Raw genomic sequence first — 15,865 nt, 5'->3', positions numbered from 1 at the left:
ATGATATTTTTTTGGCACACAAGGCAACACTGCATTTTTCTTGATTCAAAGTGAAAAAGTACAAGATTTCAAATTCAGTGGTGTACAGTGATGTGTACATCAACTTGATTAATTTGTAAATGCAACAATTACAGTTACTATTTTTCCAAGGTACTTTTCTTTCTGTAATCACAAAACTATTCTGAAAATTTGTAAGGCTTCTTCTACTACTTCTGCAGGGCACAGCTAGGGTTGTTTAAATATCTTAATACCATTCACTTTTACATCACTGGATTAGCTGAAAAGCAATTTTATAGCTCTTGGTTTTAGGTTAATTACAACACTGGAGTCATATTTTGCCCTAACAGCTATGTCAAGTTCAGTAATCAAAGAGCAGTTGCCATTGAGCTGTCGGTGGCAGGAAACTCTTCCGTGGAATATCTAAAAAAAAATGAACTACTGAGAACTGTAAGACTCAGAAATACTAAAACAAGAGGGAAAAGGGAAGAGAGAAAACAAATATTTTAAGTATTTACTACTGCTGTTTTTTACTACTGCCTAACTTTTTTGATGAAGCCAAATCCATTGTCACTTCACCCATACAAATACACCTCTTTCTCTGGCTCCAGTGAAAGTTTCATGTGTAAAGCATCTGCAAAACTGGGTTTCAGACTACAATTTACAGTCTTTGAAAGTGTTTTTCTAATCACTATTAACTAGTCTTTAAAGTACCAATATCCTTTTAAAAAAACAGGCCAAAGGAATTCTTTTTCAATAAATTCAATGAGAAACAAATGGACAAGTGCATCTTGGAAAGAATACACTAGGAATAATAATAATAATAATAATAATAAATAAACATTCATGACATTTCTTACTGTTTACAGCTTACTTGTCTATATGCTATATGTGTGTAATTATGTAAAGAAATTTGCCTAACATATCTTCACTTACCATCCAACTATACTCAGTGAATCAGACTTATTACTAATATCACTTACAAACACGTAAATTCCATACAAGTGCATAACTGGAGTTAAAAAGAAAAGAACATGAAAGGAAAATGAATATGCATCTCTCTCCTCTTTTGAAAAGATTTGCACTATCGACTTTAAAAATTGCTTTTCATAATACTTAAATGCATTTAGCATTGTAGTTCTATAATATACTCTAGCTAATAACTAACATTATTTTAAAATGCTTATTATTCATTTTGCTATTATATATGTATTTTTTACAAGCATCAGTCAAACACAAAGAAATTAAGTAACATGAAAAGTGAAAGCAACGGTACATCTTTTATACAATCTTTTTGGTTTACAGTTGCAAAGAAATCAGAGTATTTTTTGTATTTAATGTGTGTGATGTAATGCATGCAATACATAAATTACAGTGGAGCTAATATAGTTCAAGTTAAGAAAATTAGAACCAATTATGTGATCTAAATGTGATCCAGTCCCATCAACTAGAAATAGCATGCTTTTGAAAACTACAAAAACCCCTCCAATGACATCCATTATTTTCAGTCTACTGAAACAAACCAGGTCACCCAATAGTATTAGTAATTTTCTCCTGTAGTAAGTTACATGCTTTCTTAAATATTTTCTCTAATTTCAGGGCTTACCCGTAACCCTATTATAAAGGGAGTCTTTCGCAATATAATCAAGTAGTTGTAAACTAGACATGTAAGAGAAATAGAAAACAAAGTTCCATACCTTCTGCAATTGATGAAAAATATAAGATAGAGTCCTGGGAATAATGCCTCGATCACTGTAACGTTCTGCTCCTCCTGTGATGGTGAAAGTTTTACCACTGCCTGTTTGACCATATGCAAAGATAGTACCATTATATCCTGCCAAAGCACTATGGAATAAAGAAAGGTAGAGATAATTAATATATTAGGCATAATGTATTTTCCAAGGTCAATTTACATAGCTTTGTATAGAACTGAAATACAATTAACAGTAATTCTTAATTACACATCAGCTGTCTTCAGTAATACAGGATCACACTTAAAGACATTTATTCTAGATCCAATGGAATTTAGATTTTCTGGAACTGAAAAGCTTCATGCCTTGACTTATTCCATAATTAAGTACCATCATTAGCTGATAACATTTATTACTACTTACATTACCTTTGTGCACCTTTTTCTAGGGCTGGATCATTTTTTGAAATGATAGGAGTTAGTCTCTTTAAAGACTGTAGATTTCAGGAATTGTGGCCATTGATACATTACAGCTAAAGAATCCAAAAATATTTCACATATGACTTCATAAATTGCAACCAGGGAAGATTATATTGTGGTTAGAAACTCATTTAAGGATACAGTTATACTAGGGGCATTTTACTGTTCTGGGAATACTACTATACTAAACCAGCAAAGTACCCCTAGCTTGAATAAGGGTATACAGGAGAACTTGTGCTTATATCAGCATAGTAAAATCATCACTCACTATGAAAACAATCTAAATCACATTGGTAAAAGCAATCTTTTCTGTTAGAACTGTGTCTATACAAGAAGCTTTTATAGAACAGCAGTATTAGCTATACCTTTACTTGATCATCTTTTTTCACATTTCTCACTTCTACTTGCAGAAGTGCCTAATAAAAGTCTATTTTTTTTTCCTCTGTAAAACACCATACCATTAACTTCTACTTGATTTTCCCCAGACAGTAGATAAGCTTAATGACAGCAGTACAGCTGAATACTTGGAAGGAAAATTGGGATTTGGCTGCAGCAGACATACAGCTCATCTGCCATGGCTGACTGCAGAGAATTTACAGGTTATGACACAATATATTTGGAGATATCTGGTCCTGATTTTGTTTTAAAGGAGAGGGTTTTTAATGCAGTCAACAAGAAGCAGTCCCCTTGACTATGATGATCTGGATTCCATTACTGATAAGTTGGTACAATTTGAAGAAACTATTTGTACACATGAATATAGCATATGTTTTTTTCCTCATTTATACGTGGCAAACTTTCTTGTACTACTTGTGAAGACAGTCATATTTTCCTCAAGTAAGACCCCTTTGAAGGGGTGATATCTGAAAAATAAATTGTTTTTCATTATCTGCCTGTGCTTCTTTGCTATTTATAGTAGACTTTTTTTTTAATCATGTATATCATTTAAAAAAATTCTATTGATACTCTTAGAGCTGTACAAGGAAAATGTATGACTAGTTGACTATCTCAAGAGATAAAATACTAAAAACTTTTTTCCATATTTCTGACTCAATTTCTTATTAATTACTGTAAACTGCCCTATTCTTGAAAAACATTGCAAGTATTCTAAGATCCTACACTTCACACTGACTGACAGACTATAAACAATGAGGTAAAATGATGGAGGACCATTATCTTGCATTTTCAACTGTCTGTAAAACAGGAAAAAAAAAATCAATAAAATTATCAAAATTGATTAGAGTTACAAGTTAAAAAGTGATGAAAGCTATTATTGACTGTAATAGTCAAATGGACAATTAAACTAGAACTCAAGAGAGTCTATAGTTGACAGGATATGTAATAAAGATACCAGATTAGAGTGTCAGGCTTTACACTTTCCTTTCAACAGCTGTCATTTACAAAGACTTGCCCTGGATTTATACAGCTTCTAAAACTGTTTTTCCAGAATTCCAACATCTCCTGACAAAAAAAAAAAAAAAAAAAAAAGAAGGGAGTATTTGAAAAAGGATAAAGTAATCAAGAAGGAATTAATTCTTTGATAAAACTTACCAGAAGCAAAACCTACCTTGGATTTGATTTACTAGGCTTAAGGACTTGCAGATTTTGTATACAGAAAGGCTAAAATTATTCTTCTGCATTTTATTTATTGAGAAAGTGATAAATAAGCCAAGATTATAAAAAAAAGAAAGAAAAAACAATCCTTGCATAAGAGGAAAAGGACAATGTATAGATAGCTGCTGGTCTGGCGCCACAAGAGATGCAATGCTTCTCCAACTTAAAGTTTATTTAAAAGCCTGAGTAGCTGCCAAATTGCTTAGTTTAATCCATTACAGTATGATGTCAAAGAAAGAAACAGAAACATGCTGAAAGGAAATACACTCAACATCTGCTCCAAAAGACCAGAACACCCAACAAAGACAGTACATATAGATTTTAGATTCCAGATGTTAAAAATCAAGACATAATCATTATTAGAAAACACCCCATTTATCTATTTTAGGAATTTCTGATGCCCACCACCATAGCATCTGAATGCTGAAGACAATAATGAGCTGTCAGAAGGTGGGGGGTATCAAATGAAGCTCGCACATGGCAGGTTCAAAACAAGCAGGAGGAAATGATTCTTCACACAATATGAAGTTTAAGCTTTGAAACTCCTTGCAATGGATGTTGTGGATGCTAAAAGTTCACGTGGGCTTCAGTGGAGACTGGACTAGTTCATGAAAGAAAAACCACTTTTGCATCAGAAAGCCCCTGAACTACAAATGGCTGGAGGCTAAAAACAAAACAAAAAACAAAAAACAAAACAAAACAAAAAAAACACAAAAACTTGGGCACAGCAGCTCACCATGCTTACCCTGTGTTTCCCTAGGCATTGACCGTTAGTTACCGTCAGAGACAATATACTGGGCTAGATGTAACTTTGGTCTGACCAAGTACAGTTGCTCTTCTATTTTTACATCCCTGCTCTTCGGCTCTTCCAGATCTAGCATTTTGGGCTGTTAAGTCTTCTTACTCCTTTCCTCTTTTCTCAAGTTGTTAAAGATATATATTTCCAACTATTGTGTCGTGTCTCCTGCAGAACAGTTTTCCAATATGTTCTAAAGAAAATGGTAAAGGTGTGGCAGCATGCTATTAACTTGAGGTCCCTATTCATCACAAAAAGCTACCAGCTAAAATCATCACACATGTAAACGTAAGACAAAATTTCATATACCTCACACTGTCAGAACAAAAAAAAGTCAGTGAGTTTTTCTTGTGATATTTGATTCATAAATCCATTATATACACCGCATTGCATCAATGAAGTCTGAATAGCCTACCAGAAAACACTGAACATTCATAAAATGTAAACATATCAAAGCCAATGTATGGTCATAGTCAAATGTAATTATAAACAATATTAATACTGCATTGCATAGAAACACCGTAAAAGTGCTAGTTATGAGTTTCATTTTAATATCTAAGAAGAAATTTGATCATTCTTTTATATTTATATATAAAAAAAATCCTGTCCAGATTTATAGGATTCATTTCTTTCATTCAGAATACATTAAAATTAACAATCAAGTCAATTCAAAAAGCCTGAAGGCAACACGGACCTGAGGACATTCTCAGGGCTCTGGGGAACCGCCGATGAGGAAAGAGGACTACCAATGCTATCAATGAAGCTGCAACCATAAGCCTTCTAAAACTGAAGCACAACCTGCCATGAAAGCAGGATGGAGGATCAGCTCCTTCAGGAAGTCTGAGAATAAAACTGACTTTATAAGAGACGAGAGACTAGGAACTCAGTGCAGGACTGACAAGGCTCCTTTGCTTAGGATCAAGCTGAGGACTGTGATTTCAGCTCCCCAAAAGATTGGAAGACTCAGTGAAAAGGAACACTCTCTATTGGATCAGCTGGTTCACAAAGAACTAAGCTTATGAACTAAACAGAACTACAACTTGCGTAGACATATATGTTTACGAATGAACAAATTTCAAAACTCAACACGCAATTACAAATCTCTGTTTAATATTATGAATGCTAGTCAATACCAATTTTGAAAGTCTGTGTGTGATAAAGTCTACAGTGAATTAAGTCATATAAAAGCCAGGCCTGACCTTACTAATTCATACTTCTTTTAAGTAATTGCTCTTGGAATCAACGGGAATTGGTATACTTACTTGTTAAAGATATACTTTGTTCTTTTTCTACTTTGAAATATTTCAAGGCAAAATGGAATACCAAACTGCCTTATCAGTCTAATTTTAATTCTTTCTTCCACGGAGTTTTATACTGAAATCATAAGTGTATATATATAGGTGGGTCGATAGTTAATCAATCGATTTAAAAACTAATATCTACATGCTAAATACTCACAAAGTTTAAGATATGCGCCTATTGTTTTTCAACCTAAGATGTACAATCTGTTTGGTGAAAACCATATAGAAGGCTTCATGCACATTAGTCACACACAAAACGTTATTAAAAGATAAAAACACTGCAGAATTACTCTTGACAAAGTGAAGGATCTCTCAGATGCTAAGAGTTAGTTATAATCTTCAGAAAATACACACAGTCTCCCATTCATCACAAGATGTAATGGTAACAGATATCTGAAAAGTTTGCAATACTAATTATGAGAGGCTAGGAAGAAGGTGGATTCTCTGAACAGCTTCCACCAAAAGGATTCTTGAAGATTGTCATCCACAAATGAAAGCTGTGCCTAACAGTGGTGGAGCAGATTCTATACTGGGAAAGACAGCATGGAAACAGCAGCTCTTCTCTACCATGCATAATTTATTTTGAAAAATCTACATCTGCAAAATGTCGGTTTATTCAGGCAAAGTCTGCATCTTTACACACCAGTTTTTATGAATATAAATCCCAACTTTTTGTTAAGCTTATTGATGGTAGTCTTGTGAAGACTTTAAAATATTCATACATGAAGAACACACACTAAAGGGCTGTTTTCACAGTCATGTTCCCTCAGGGTTATCAGAATGCCCAGAATTTCGTTTTTTTTTTTTCCTGCCAGGAAGCTGAGTTTTGGTATAGTTAAGGGGATGCTTTGTTCAATAAATTGTCTCTTAGCTACTTCAAACAAAACACATCAAAGACACATAATCCAAGGAGAGGCTTTGCTGAAAAAATCTTTCATGAGTTTATGCAATATTGTATGGCTCCCTGTTCAGAAGTTCATGGACTGCTTCCAGACAGATTAGCTAAAATGTTGCTGGAGAAATCTGTCTCCAGTATATCTTAGCAAAGTTACTCCTGTTGTGATTGTTAGAGTTCCTAGAGGGACTACTTTCTTTAATAACAAGTACTGAGATCAGAACTATAGAGCCTAATTAAAAAAAAAAAGAAAGAAAAAAAAGAAAAAGCATTTAAAATAGGATGACTAAAACTTGCCCAAATTTGTGAATTTGTTTCACTGTGTTAGGAAACTTGAAGAGGTCATTTTATTTACAGGCTAGAACATGCAGGCATATATTTGTAACACTTTGTGACAGATTTAATTTTTACTAAAAGAAGAGAAAGTGCTATTCACCACAAGCCGCATACAGCAATCTTTACACAGCAAAATGCCTGTCAATCTCAGGACAGCATTGCATTGCCTACAAAAATATTTAAGGCTAAACTTAAACCAAAAAAATACAGAAAAAAGACATAAAAAAGAATTTCTAACAATTATCCAACAAATAATTTGTAGTTTCAGCTTTGCTTCTACTGCTTAACAATCAGCTATGCCATCTTCCTAACTGGAAAATATGGAGCAAGCTAAATGTGCAAAGGATGCACCTAGCTTGTCATTTGCCTGAGCAGTAAATCCCACATATTGGACTTAGTACTTACGAACAACAGAATCCACTAAATATGAACAAGTGCTGTTGGCCTGGATTTCTACACATAAAGAAATCCCAAAGAAATTGTCCAAGATCTCAAATTCTATGAAAACAAGATTTCCAGAAAAAGATGGCATTTCTGGGAAAACAAAAACATATTGTAGACAGATATACTATAGCTCTGCAAACAAACACAATTCAATCTCATTTCAAATACTGAGTTGTCTTTGTATCTCGTTATTAAGGTATATAAGCTTTAGGTTTCATGACTGCCAAGAAAAGCCTGAAAATGTAACACACTGCAAATCCAAATGGCTCAGAAAAAAAAAAAAAAAAAAAAATTTAGTCTTAACACTTTTTCATCTAACTCACGATGTCAAAATATTAGGATTTCTCAATTTCTGTAGTAATTAATAATGTTGTTAGCACTGTGTAAAAACATTTTAAAAAACTATCTGTTTTTGTGTTTCAGTAAAAATCCATCTGATCACATCACATGAAGAATCACATATCACAAAGTCATATATAATGAAAAAAAACCTGTAATGTTTGCTGGATATACTTGCTTGAAATTGGAACATATATGGCCTACACGACAATATATTTACATACATGTACTCTACAGCAAGGTGTTTGTATGATAAATATTAGGGTTTATTTGGTTTTGTTTTTTAAACCACTGCAAGAAAAGTCAATTTAAAGCAAAATATTGGTGAGGAAACATCCTGGTTATCTGCTAAGTATTCTAAAGCCATCAACAAGTATTTATGAACTAAGCAGCTCTCGTAAAGTTGATACCATTCAACAGTCTAAACTTATACACCAGAAGTTTTCTTCAGTGGAAGGCAGAGTAAGAAGAAAAAATAAACTTTTAATGAAAATGGGCAATAGTAACAACAGCTAATATCAATTTAAATTAATTAATAACATGAAGCGCAGTTAAGCAGCCCCTAGTCTTTGAATGAGTATTGTTTTATTACAGCTCAAATCTATTTTATTCTATTATTCTGCAATAGTACTTCTAGTCTAACGATACACCCACTTCAAAATGATTTTAATGTAGAAGAAAGACTAGATCTTTTCTTACATTCTCTCAAAGAGCTATATTCTTTTCTGGTTAAGCACTTAAAAATTGTTGCTGACTTTTAGAACTGAAACAGCTTGTGTTTGACTTTACAAATTTAACCAGCAAATATTTTAAACACAAGAAAGTATTGAATATGTCCTCTATACTGCATACACCTGAAATCACACTTTTTGCAAATGAGAGATTGTGCACACACATAACTGAATAAGGAGATTAATTTGATCACACTGCTATATATACACACTTAACCATTTATTATGACAGCAACATAATTTAGCATTTTGTGGTCAGGCAAGCTAGAAATTTTCAAGTTTTCTCTCCAAGCTGTGACACAGATACTCTGCAATTTTTCCACATTGACAATGCTCAAGTCAAAAATTGCAATACTTTCAATATTTTCCTAAACAGAATATTGAAATAAGCAGTAAAGATTTAGATAATGCATGGAGAAAGAATTCTTCATCTGCAAAGTATCAGTAAGCAAGACCACGATCCGAAGCTCATTCAAGTCACAGAACATTTTTCCAACGATCTCACTGACCTTTAAGTGAGGTTCAAAGTGTGGAAGGTACTAATACAATTTGATCTAGATTTTTTGTTTGAACAAATACTTAAACCCAGTACAGTATTTAAATATATCTGCACGTATCAAAAGTACTTCTGATACTTTCTGAACTCCTAACACACATTTTAGAAAGGTTTTGAGCATTTTTTTTCCCCAACTAATTTGGAATACACTGAATTTTAACAACTCAATTGTTTTGGAGAAGAGACACAAAAAGTAACAAGCTGAAGTAAATGCTCCTTAATTTATTTTCAGTATAACCTAAACACTGTTCCATTACCTAATACTGTTATATGCAAGTTTATATAACTATGGTTGCTCAAGAAAAAAAAGTTTTGGCTTTATGAAAAATGAATTACAACATGCTTTCCCTTTTGTCTTTTGGGCTCTGAAACACTGGTTAAAAAAATCATTTATTGATTAAAAAATTAGATAGCAAGGGTTTAATACCTTAAAAGCTCCACCTTATCAGTGGTAAGACAGTCATAAAAAAGGCTTCCCAAAGTCTAGAGAAAAAAAATTGTAAATAAGAAAGTCATTTACTACATATAAAGACTTAGCCAGCAACACTGAAGAAATTAAACAAATGCTGTAATAAAGTTGTTGCAACTATGATGGTCTAAGGATTAAGGAAAACCAGGTGTTTAGAGAAAGGTAATATCTTTTATTAGACTAGGTAACGTATTGGGAGTAGCGGACTAGATTCAGGGCTTTACTGACTTACTGCTTCTTTGGTTATGTTAAAGAAGATTCTGCCTCTCCCCCTACAATCTTGCTAAGTAAAAGCTGTCAGTAGAACTTTGCATCAATTATGAGACAGACTATTCCTTCTAGTAAAGGCTTATCTAAGAACGCAGTTAAAGAGGAGCAAAGCCATGCGTTTTTTTCATCTTTTCTAATTCAGTTATCAACTTGCACTTTCTAACATAATCATGATTAGTGTCAAATTAAAACATGCACAGTAAGAAATTACCATTTCATTAAAAATTTCAGTTTAGATCCCTACTTTAAAAAAAAAAAAAGGCTTTTACAGACTAATGTATTGGCATTTTCAGTCACTCAGCTGATTTACCTCATCCCTTAAAGATGCATAATTCCTAAATAAAGGGCCTGATACAGAAGTCTTTAACTCATACAAGTAATTCCACTTAAACTGATGGATCCAATATGTTTACAACTGCTTAACATTCCTCACATGAAAAATTCCTAAAGTGAGAGCTAGACAATTTATGGGTAGTTACTACAGTTTGAAATATCGTTCAGTGTTTAGTCCTTGAAAATCCAAGACTATATAAAGAGAGGTTTAAAATCCAGTGACAGCAGACAGAGGTTGAAAGCAGACGGAGGTTGAAAGCCGACGGAGGCTGTTTTATTGTGGTTGTTTCTTCTGACTACATTTTGTTTTAATTTGCAATGATTGTTATTTGCTCTATTTAAAGTTTATGGAGACAACTTTCATTTCTTTCTGTGCTCACTGTTAAAGAGGCCGCACACAGGCCTGTGCCTAAGTATAATGAAGTACTCTCCTTGCTCTGCTCTTGCACTCTTTCCATAAGGTCAGACAGACAAGCTACCATGAAAACTACAAGATCTGTATAAAAAAAACAAAAAACCAGAACTCCATACCTCTAGTACTGTGTCCAATTTTGGACTTCCTGGTACAAGAAGGATGCTGTAAAGAAACTGGGGTGAGTCCAAAGGAGGACTACCCAGCTGGCTAGCGCTGAAACACATGACATACAAGGGGAAGCCAAGGGCTGGGCTTTTTTCAGCCTGGAGAAAAGGCGGCTATGGCTATACCAGAGAAGATGAAGCCAGACTCTTCTCAGAAGCATAAGGTGGTAGGACAAGAGGCAGTGGTCACAAGTTACACAAAGGGAAATCCCAAGTGGATATACGGAAAAAGCTCTTCACAGTGAGGGCAGATAAGCTCTGGAACAGGTGCCCACATGGGCTGTGGGATTCCCATCCATGGACATTTTCAAAGATCCACTAGGCAAGGGCTTGAGTAACCTGATCTAACTTTAAAGTTATTCCTGCTTTGCTCAGGAGGTTGGACCAGATGAGCTACAAAGACCTCTTCCAACCTAAAATATTCTATGATTTTAAGAGAGAATTTGTTAGCAGTAGGCATAATTCACACAGACTCATCTACAAAGGAAGGAAAAAACCCCCAAACAAATATTCCCTAGCAATCCCTGCAAACACGTTGCAAACTTTGCTCTAGTTCACCTATGCATCATTTTTATAACCGTCAATATGACAGTCTTCCTCAGAGAAGTCAGAGCACTCTGGTTCCTTTTATGTTACTCAAATCTTCAATTCATTGTAAAAAAGCCACAGAAACAGTGATGAACTTATTTTCAAGCTTTTGACATCAGCAGGTATTACAAATGGGGAAATCTCATCCCGACAGTTGCTAAATGAAGCCTACCCAGAACACTGACGACGATCACAGCAACTCTGAATATGAAGCCTGAGCAAAAAGATTTGCTTGCTGTGACACTTAATTTCTATTGCTAGACATACATTTCAGTTTCAAAAGGATTAAAAAGAAAATCATTTAAGCAGATGAAGACCTTTTTTATTTCTTATTTTTGTTTCGTTTTAAAACTAAAAAGTACAAAATATAAGGTTTATACTAAGTTTATAAAGTGAATAAATAAAATGTGTCAAAATGCATTAATGAAGAAAAAAAGAAAGCCTTATTAAGTAAGGACTAAATTCTGTGAGTGTTTATATGTAGATAAGAGAAACACCTAGGACTCAGAAACATTACACGAATTACTTAGATGATATTATTTTAACCGGATTCTGACAGCTTCATTTTAAATTACTGGTAATGTAAATGTAAGTGGCCATTCAACAACTAGGAAAATATTAGACTGATGAAAAAGTAGAAAACACCAATATCTTTGATCTTTAGATCCTGTCAACTCTTCTCATCTCAGTTCTTGCTCACCTGAAATATTTACCAATATCCATGTGCTTTCCCTCACCCTATCTCAGAAAACCTGAATCCATAGTCATTTTATAAAAATATTCAACACAATCCTGCAAAAACAACTCCCAGATATGATGTTTATGATTAAAAGAGTGAAGAACTTTATTTGCAAGATCTGGAAAATCAGTTCTAAGTGAGGATATGTCTTTACAAAAACTCAGTACTTAGGTATCTTCTATCAGTTGGAGCCCAGATTAAAGTTCTTTCTAATCAAAATAAACAAAGTATCTCAATATGATATTTTTTCTTTATACCTTTGCCAGATTTATGGAATAAATCTAATCTGGTAATGCTTCATGTTTCAAAAATAACACCAGTTTCCAAATGTGCATGTAACTGTTCTTGAAAATTTGCTGCAAATAAGTTTCTTTAGAAATTTCAAAACAGTTTCCTAAAAATAAGTAAATAAAAAGGTAATATAATTTCTTTTTAACTTAAATATCTAAATATATTTAGAGTTCCACCACAAGCACTGAAGAATATAAGTGACACAAAAGTACTCTGAACCAAAGCTAACAAATTGTAACCTATAAGAAGCAAATTTCTTTAACAGTTCTAAACTAAACAATGCAAGTCAAAATAAACATGCCCAATTAATAGTGATTAACTGATAATAAATCTTTTCCTTTTCTACTGCCTCGCACATGTAAACATTTTCAAGAAGTACCGTAATCATTACTGCTCCCATTTCTCAATTTAGCTCAAACTTTATGCTACATCCAAAAACCAAGTGTCCTTTTACTGTATATAGATTCTACAGTTCTTTTGTGCACAAACCACCCACAGTAGTAATAACAAAGCTGTGATGCAAGTTTGCCTGCAGCTGAGCCATGCCACTGCTTACCATACTGCATCACAAATATATCCAGGTCAGAAGGGATCACGGCTTACTCAAGTCTACAATTTATTAACTAAATAATGACAATCTTCTGCAAACTACACAAATAAAGTCTGATATTTACACCTTTCCAGAATTCCAAAAAGAAAAGACTGTATTACAGCATAGTTGTTGTACTAGGCATTCTTCACTTAAATCACAGGAACATGAAGATTTATATAAAGGCCAGTGTTCCACAGACTCATCATAGTAGCAAGTATTGTATGATGCTGATCATACCAAGAGATTTTAACCTGGTTAGGGAGTTATTGTGCTAGGACTATAAAAATGAGTAAGTGACTGTTCTGATACTAGAGCCTTACAACATTTTAATTACTATATCCTTTTGTATTACAAGACAGTTGTATTATATTGCTATCCCAGTACTCCAAATGTACAAGAATTTTTTTCTTCATGAGCTCACCGTGTTGGAAACAATTCTTTCTTCCAGTTAGGTCACTCAGCAACCTACTGTACCAACCAATAGTACCTACAAAGGCAGAACCAACATGCATTGCTGCTGCACAAAACGAGCCTAAAGAGAAAGGAAAATGCAATATGTGTATTGCCATCACTCACTACAGCTGAGTGGTGGCAATAATAAACAATGAATAATGGGCAAATGATTTGGGGGTGGGGAGAGGGAATGTGGTAAGAAGGGTGGAGAAACAGTCTCCTATACATGATAAAACCAAAAGACAATAGACTTGTGAAAAATACTCAGAATTTCAGCAATTCTCTCATTTGTATGAAAACACTGAAATTAACAGGAGCCCTTAAATATTTGACATTTGTTTTAAGAGACGTTTCTCATTTTTAGATCATGATTTTGTGGTGTTTATCCTTTTTTATTAAAAAAAAAAAAAAAGTGGTTTAGGTGGAATTCACCAGGCACTTCCTAACACTAATGCAAATTTTTCACTTTATTTCCACAGGAAGTGTAGTTAAATTTTGTTCTCATATGTTTAATATGGTAACCAATTAATGACACCACTTTTTTGAGGAGTTTTCGCCTTTAGGTACTTTCTTTTCAGAAAAACGGTCCCTTCACATCACAAGGAGAACATTTCTAATATGCTTACCTTGACCCCTGAGCTTACTGAGTTAAATCTGGACACTCTTATAACCATTTAACATTGTTTGTAAGTGATACATAACTTGCATTTTTGTTTTCATAAAAGCCACACATAATGAAGCAAATGTTAGCTCACAATCTATGCTCATTTCATTTTGATATTTGATATGCCCTTCAACTATTCTACTCAAGCTACAATACTACCTCTTTCAAGCTCCTATTGCTCAGAATAGAGGACTACAGACTATGTTAATTTCTTGTATTTCCTCAATTGTCTTTCAAAAATGGCTGACCCTATATCCATAACATCTTTTAGAAAGCGTCTCACTGTGTTCATTCTGAAAACGCCTACTAACCCAAGACTTATCTCCTTTTCCAAATATATGCAAATGAACTAATAGATAGTACTGCGAAGAGGAAATAAATGACAAAAATGTTTGATAGAATCAGCATATATTACTAATGGTGATAACCTTATTTGCTTGTATATTTAAAAGGACTCAATTTGCAACATATACAGACAGTCCACATAACAACATGTTCTTTTCTGAGATGACCTAACCTTCTTTCTCTCATTCCTTGCTTATTTCATTATACCAATTGTTGGCTAGTCTTAATTTACGCCTACATTATAACACATGCTGCTGCAGTTAGGAATGGAAATAAAATACTTTCTCCTTCTTGTAAGAAAGCATTAGCATACTTGGTAGAAGAAACCTCTTATGTGTGAGAGAAGACGACTTAAGCTGCGCATCACAAAACACCTTGATGGGACAGAGACATAGATGTATTAATAGATATAAGTAAGACTTGGAATGCTCCTACATCCTGCTCAGGTAGAGTGAATCCAAATAAGAATGAAAGTCTAGCGAATCTTCTAAGGAACTTATTCAGATTATTTCCTCATTGAAGAGCTGAGAGATACAGTTAAGGAACCTGTATCTGTTTCAAGTATCTTCCAAAAAAAAAAAAAAAAGCATTATTTGTCCCCTCAAAAGGATGAGCCCTATATGCTCTTTTGAGATATAATCTCTTTAGAACAGAAAATGTCTCTTAATAAATTTATCTGAGATACAACAAATCAGATGTTCATTGTGATGATGGCTTCTGGATGTTACAGAATGCATGAATAATTGTGACTGCCTTTCACTTTTCTGTTCTCCTGCTACATAAATTCCCTGCCTTTGTATTTTAAAACTTCCTTGAAGATTCTGTCTTTGTACTCTTACTACTAATGTTATTGAAAGTATTTTAAATATCTGGCATGTTGTATATGTGTAATTTTACTGTTAAATACTCGAAACAAGAACTTCTATTTCAATTTATACAACAGTAAAAATTACTGAAACAAAAACAAATCTGATTGCGCAATAATGACATTCTCCTCAAGACAGCTAGCCAAATATTTAAAGTTTGCATGAATAACTTCATACAAGAACTGAAATTAAGGAGGTTCCGAAAGATCCACAACAAACCTAAAAGAGAATATAGTTCCCTATATAAAATCAAAAGAACTATTGCAAGATTTCTGAGATGCGGAAAAATAAAATCACAACTCTAAGTCTAAATTACAAGAAAAGTACAGATTGCATCAAATCCAGGAGCATGACATAATCTGCAGCTTAACTACATTTGAAGGAATATCAATACTAACTCCACATGCTTTATTAGGAGAAATTTATACTAAGATATGTATGAAGTTATCTTCCAATAAAACAAAAATGTTCCTACTGTTGTGTCTGTCCCTTTGATC

The 15,865-nt window shown here is 33.7% G+C and overlaps 1 protein-coding gene across 1 annotated transcript in view; it reads right to left on the bottom strand.

The window, feature by feature from the left end:
• Window positions 1-15,865, bottom strand: part of KIF6 (kinesin family member 6) — a 182,345-nt gene that overhangs the window by 157,129 nt on the left and 9,351 nt on the right. Inside the window, exon 4 of the mRNA XM_067293186.1 lies at window positions 1,695-1,842. Coding sequence (XP_067149287.1) covers window positions 1,695-1,842 — 148 coding nt within the window. The remainder of the gene's footprint in view (window positions 1-1,694; window positions 1,843-15,865) is intronic.

This window comes from Apteryx mantelli, chromosome 3 (assembly GCF_036417845.1).
Source record: "Apteryx mantelli isolate bAptMan1 chromosome 3, bAptMan1.hap1, whole genome shotgun sequence".
Taxonomy (NCBI): Eukaryota; Metazoa; Chordata; class Aves; order Apterygiformes; family Apterygidae; genus Apteryx; species Apteryx mantelli.
The sequence above is the reverse complement of the archived record's forward strand: the minus strand, read 5'-3'. Positions and strand labels throughout refer to the sequence as shown.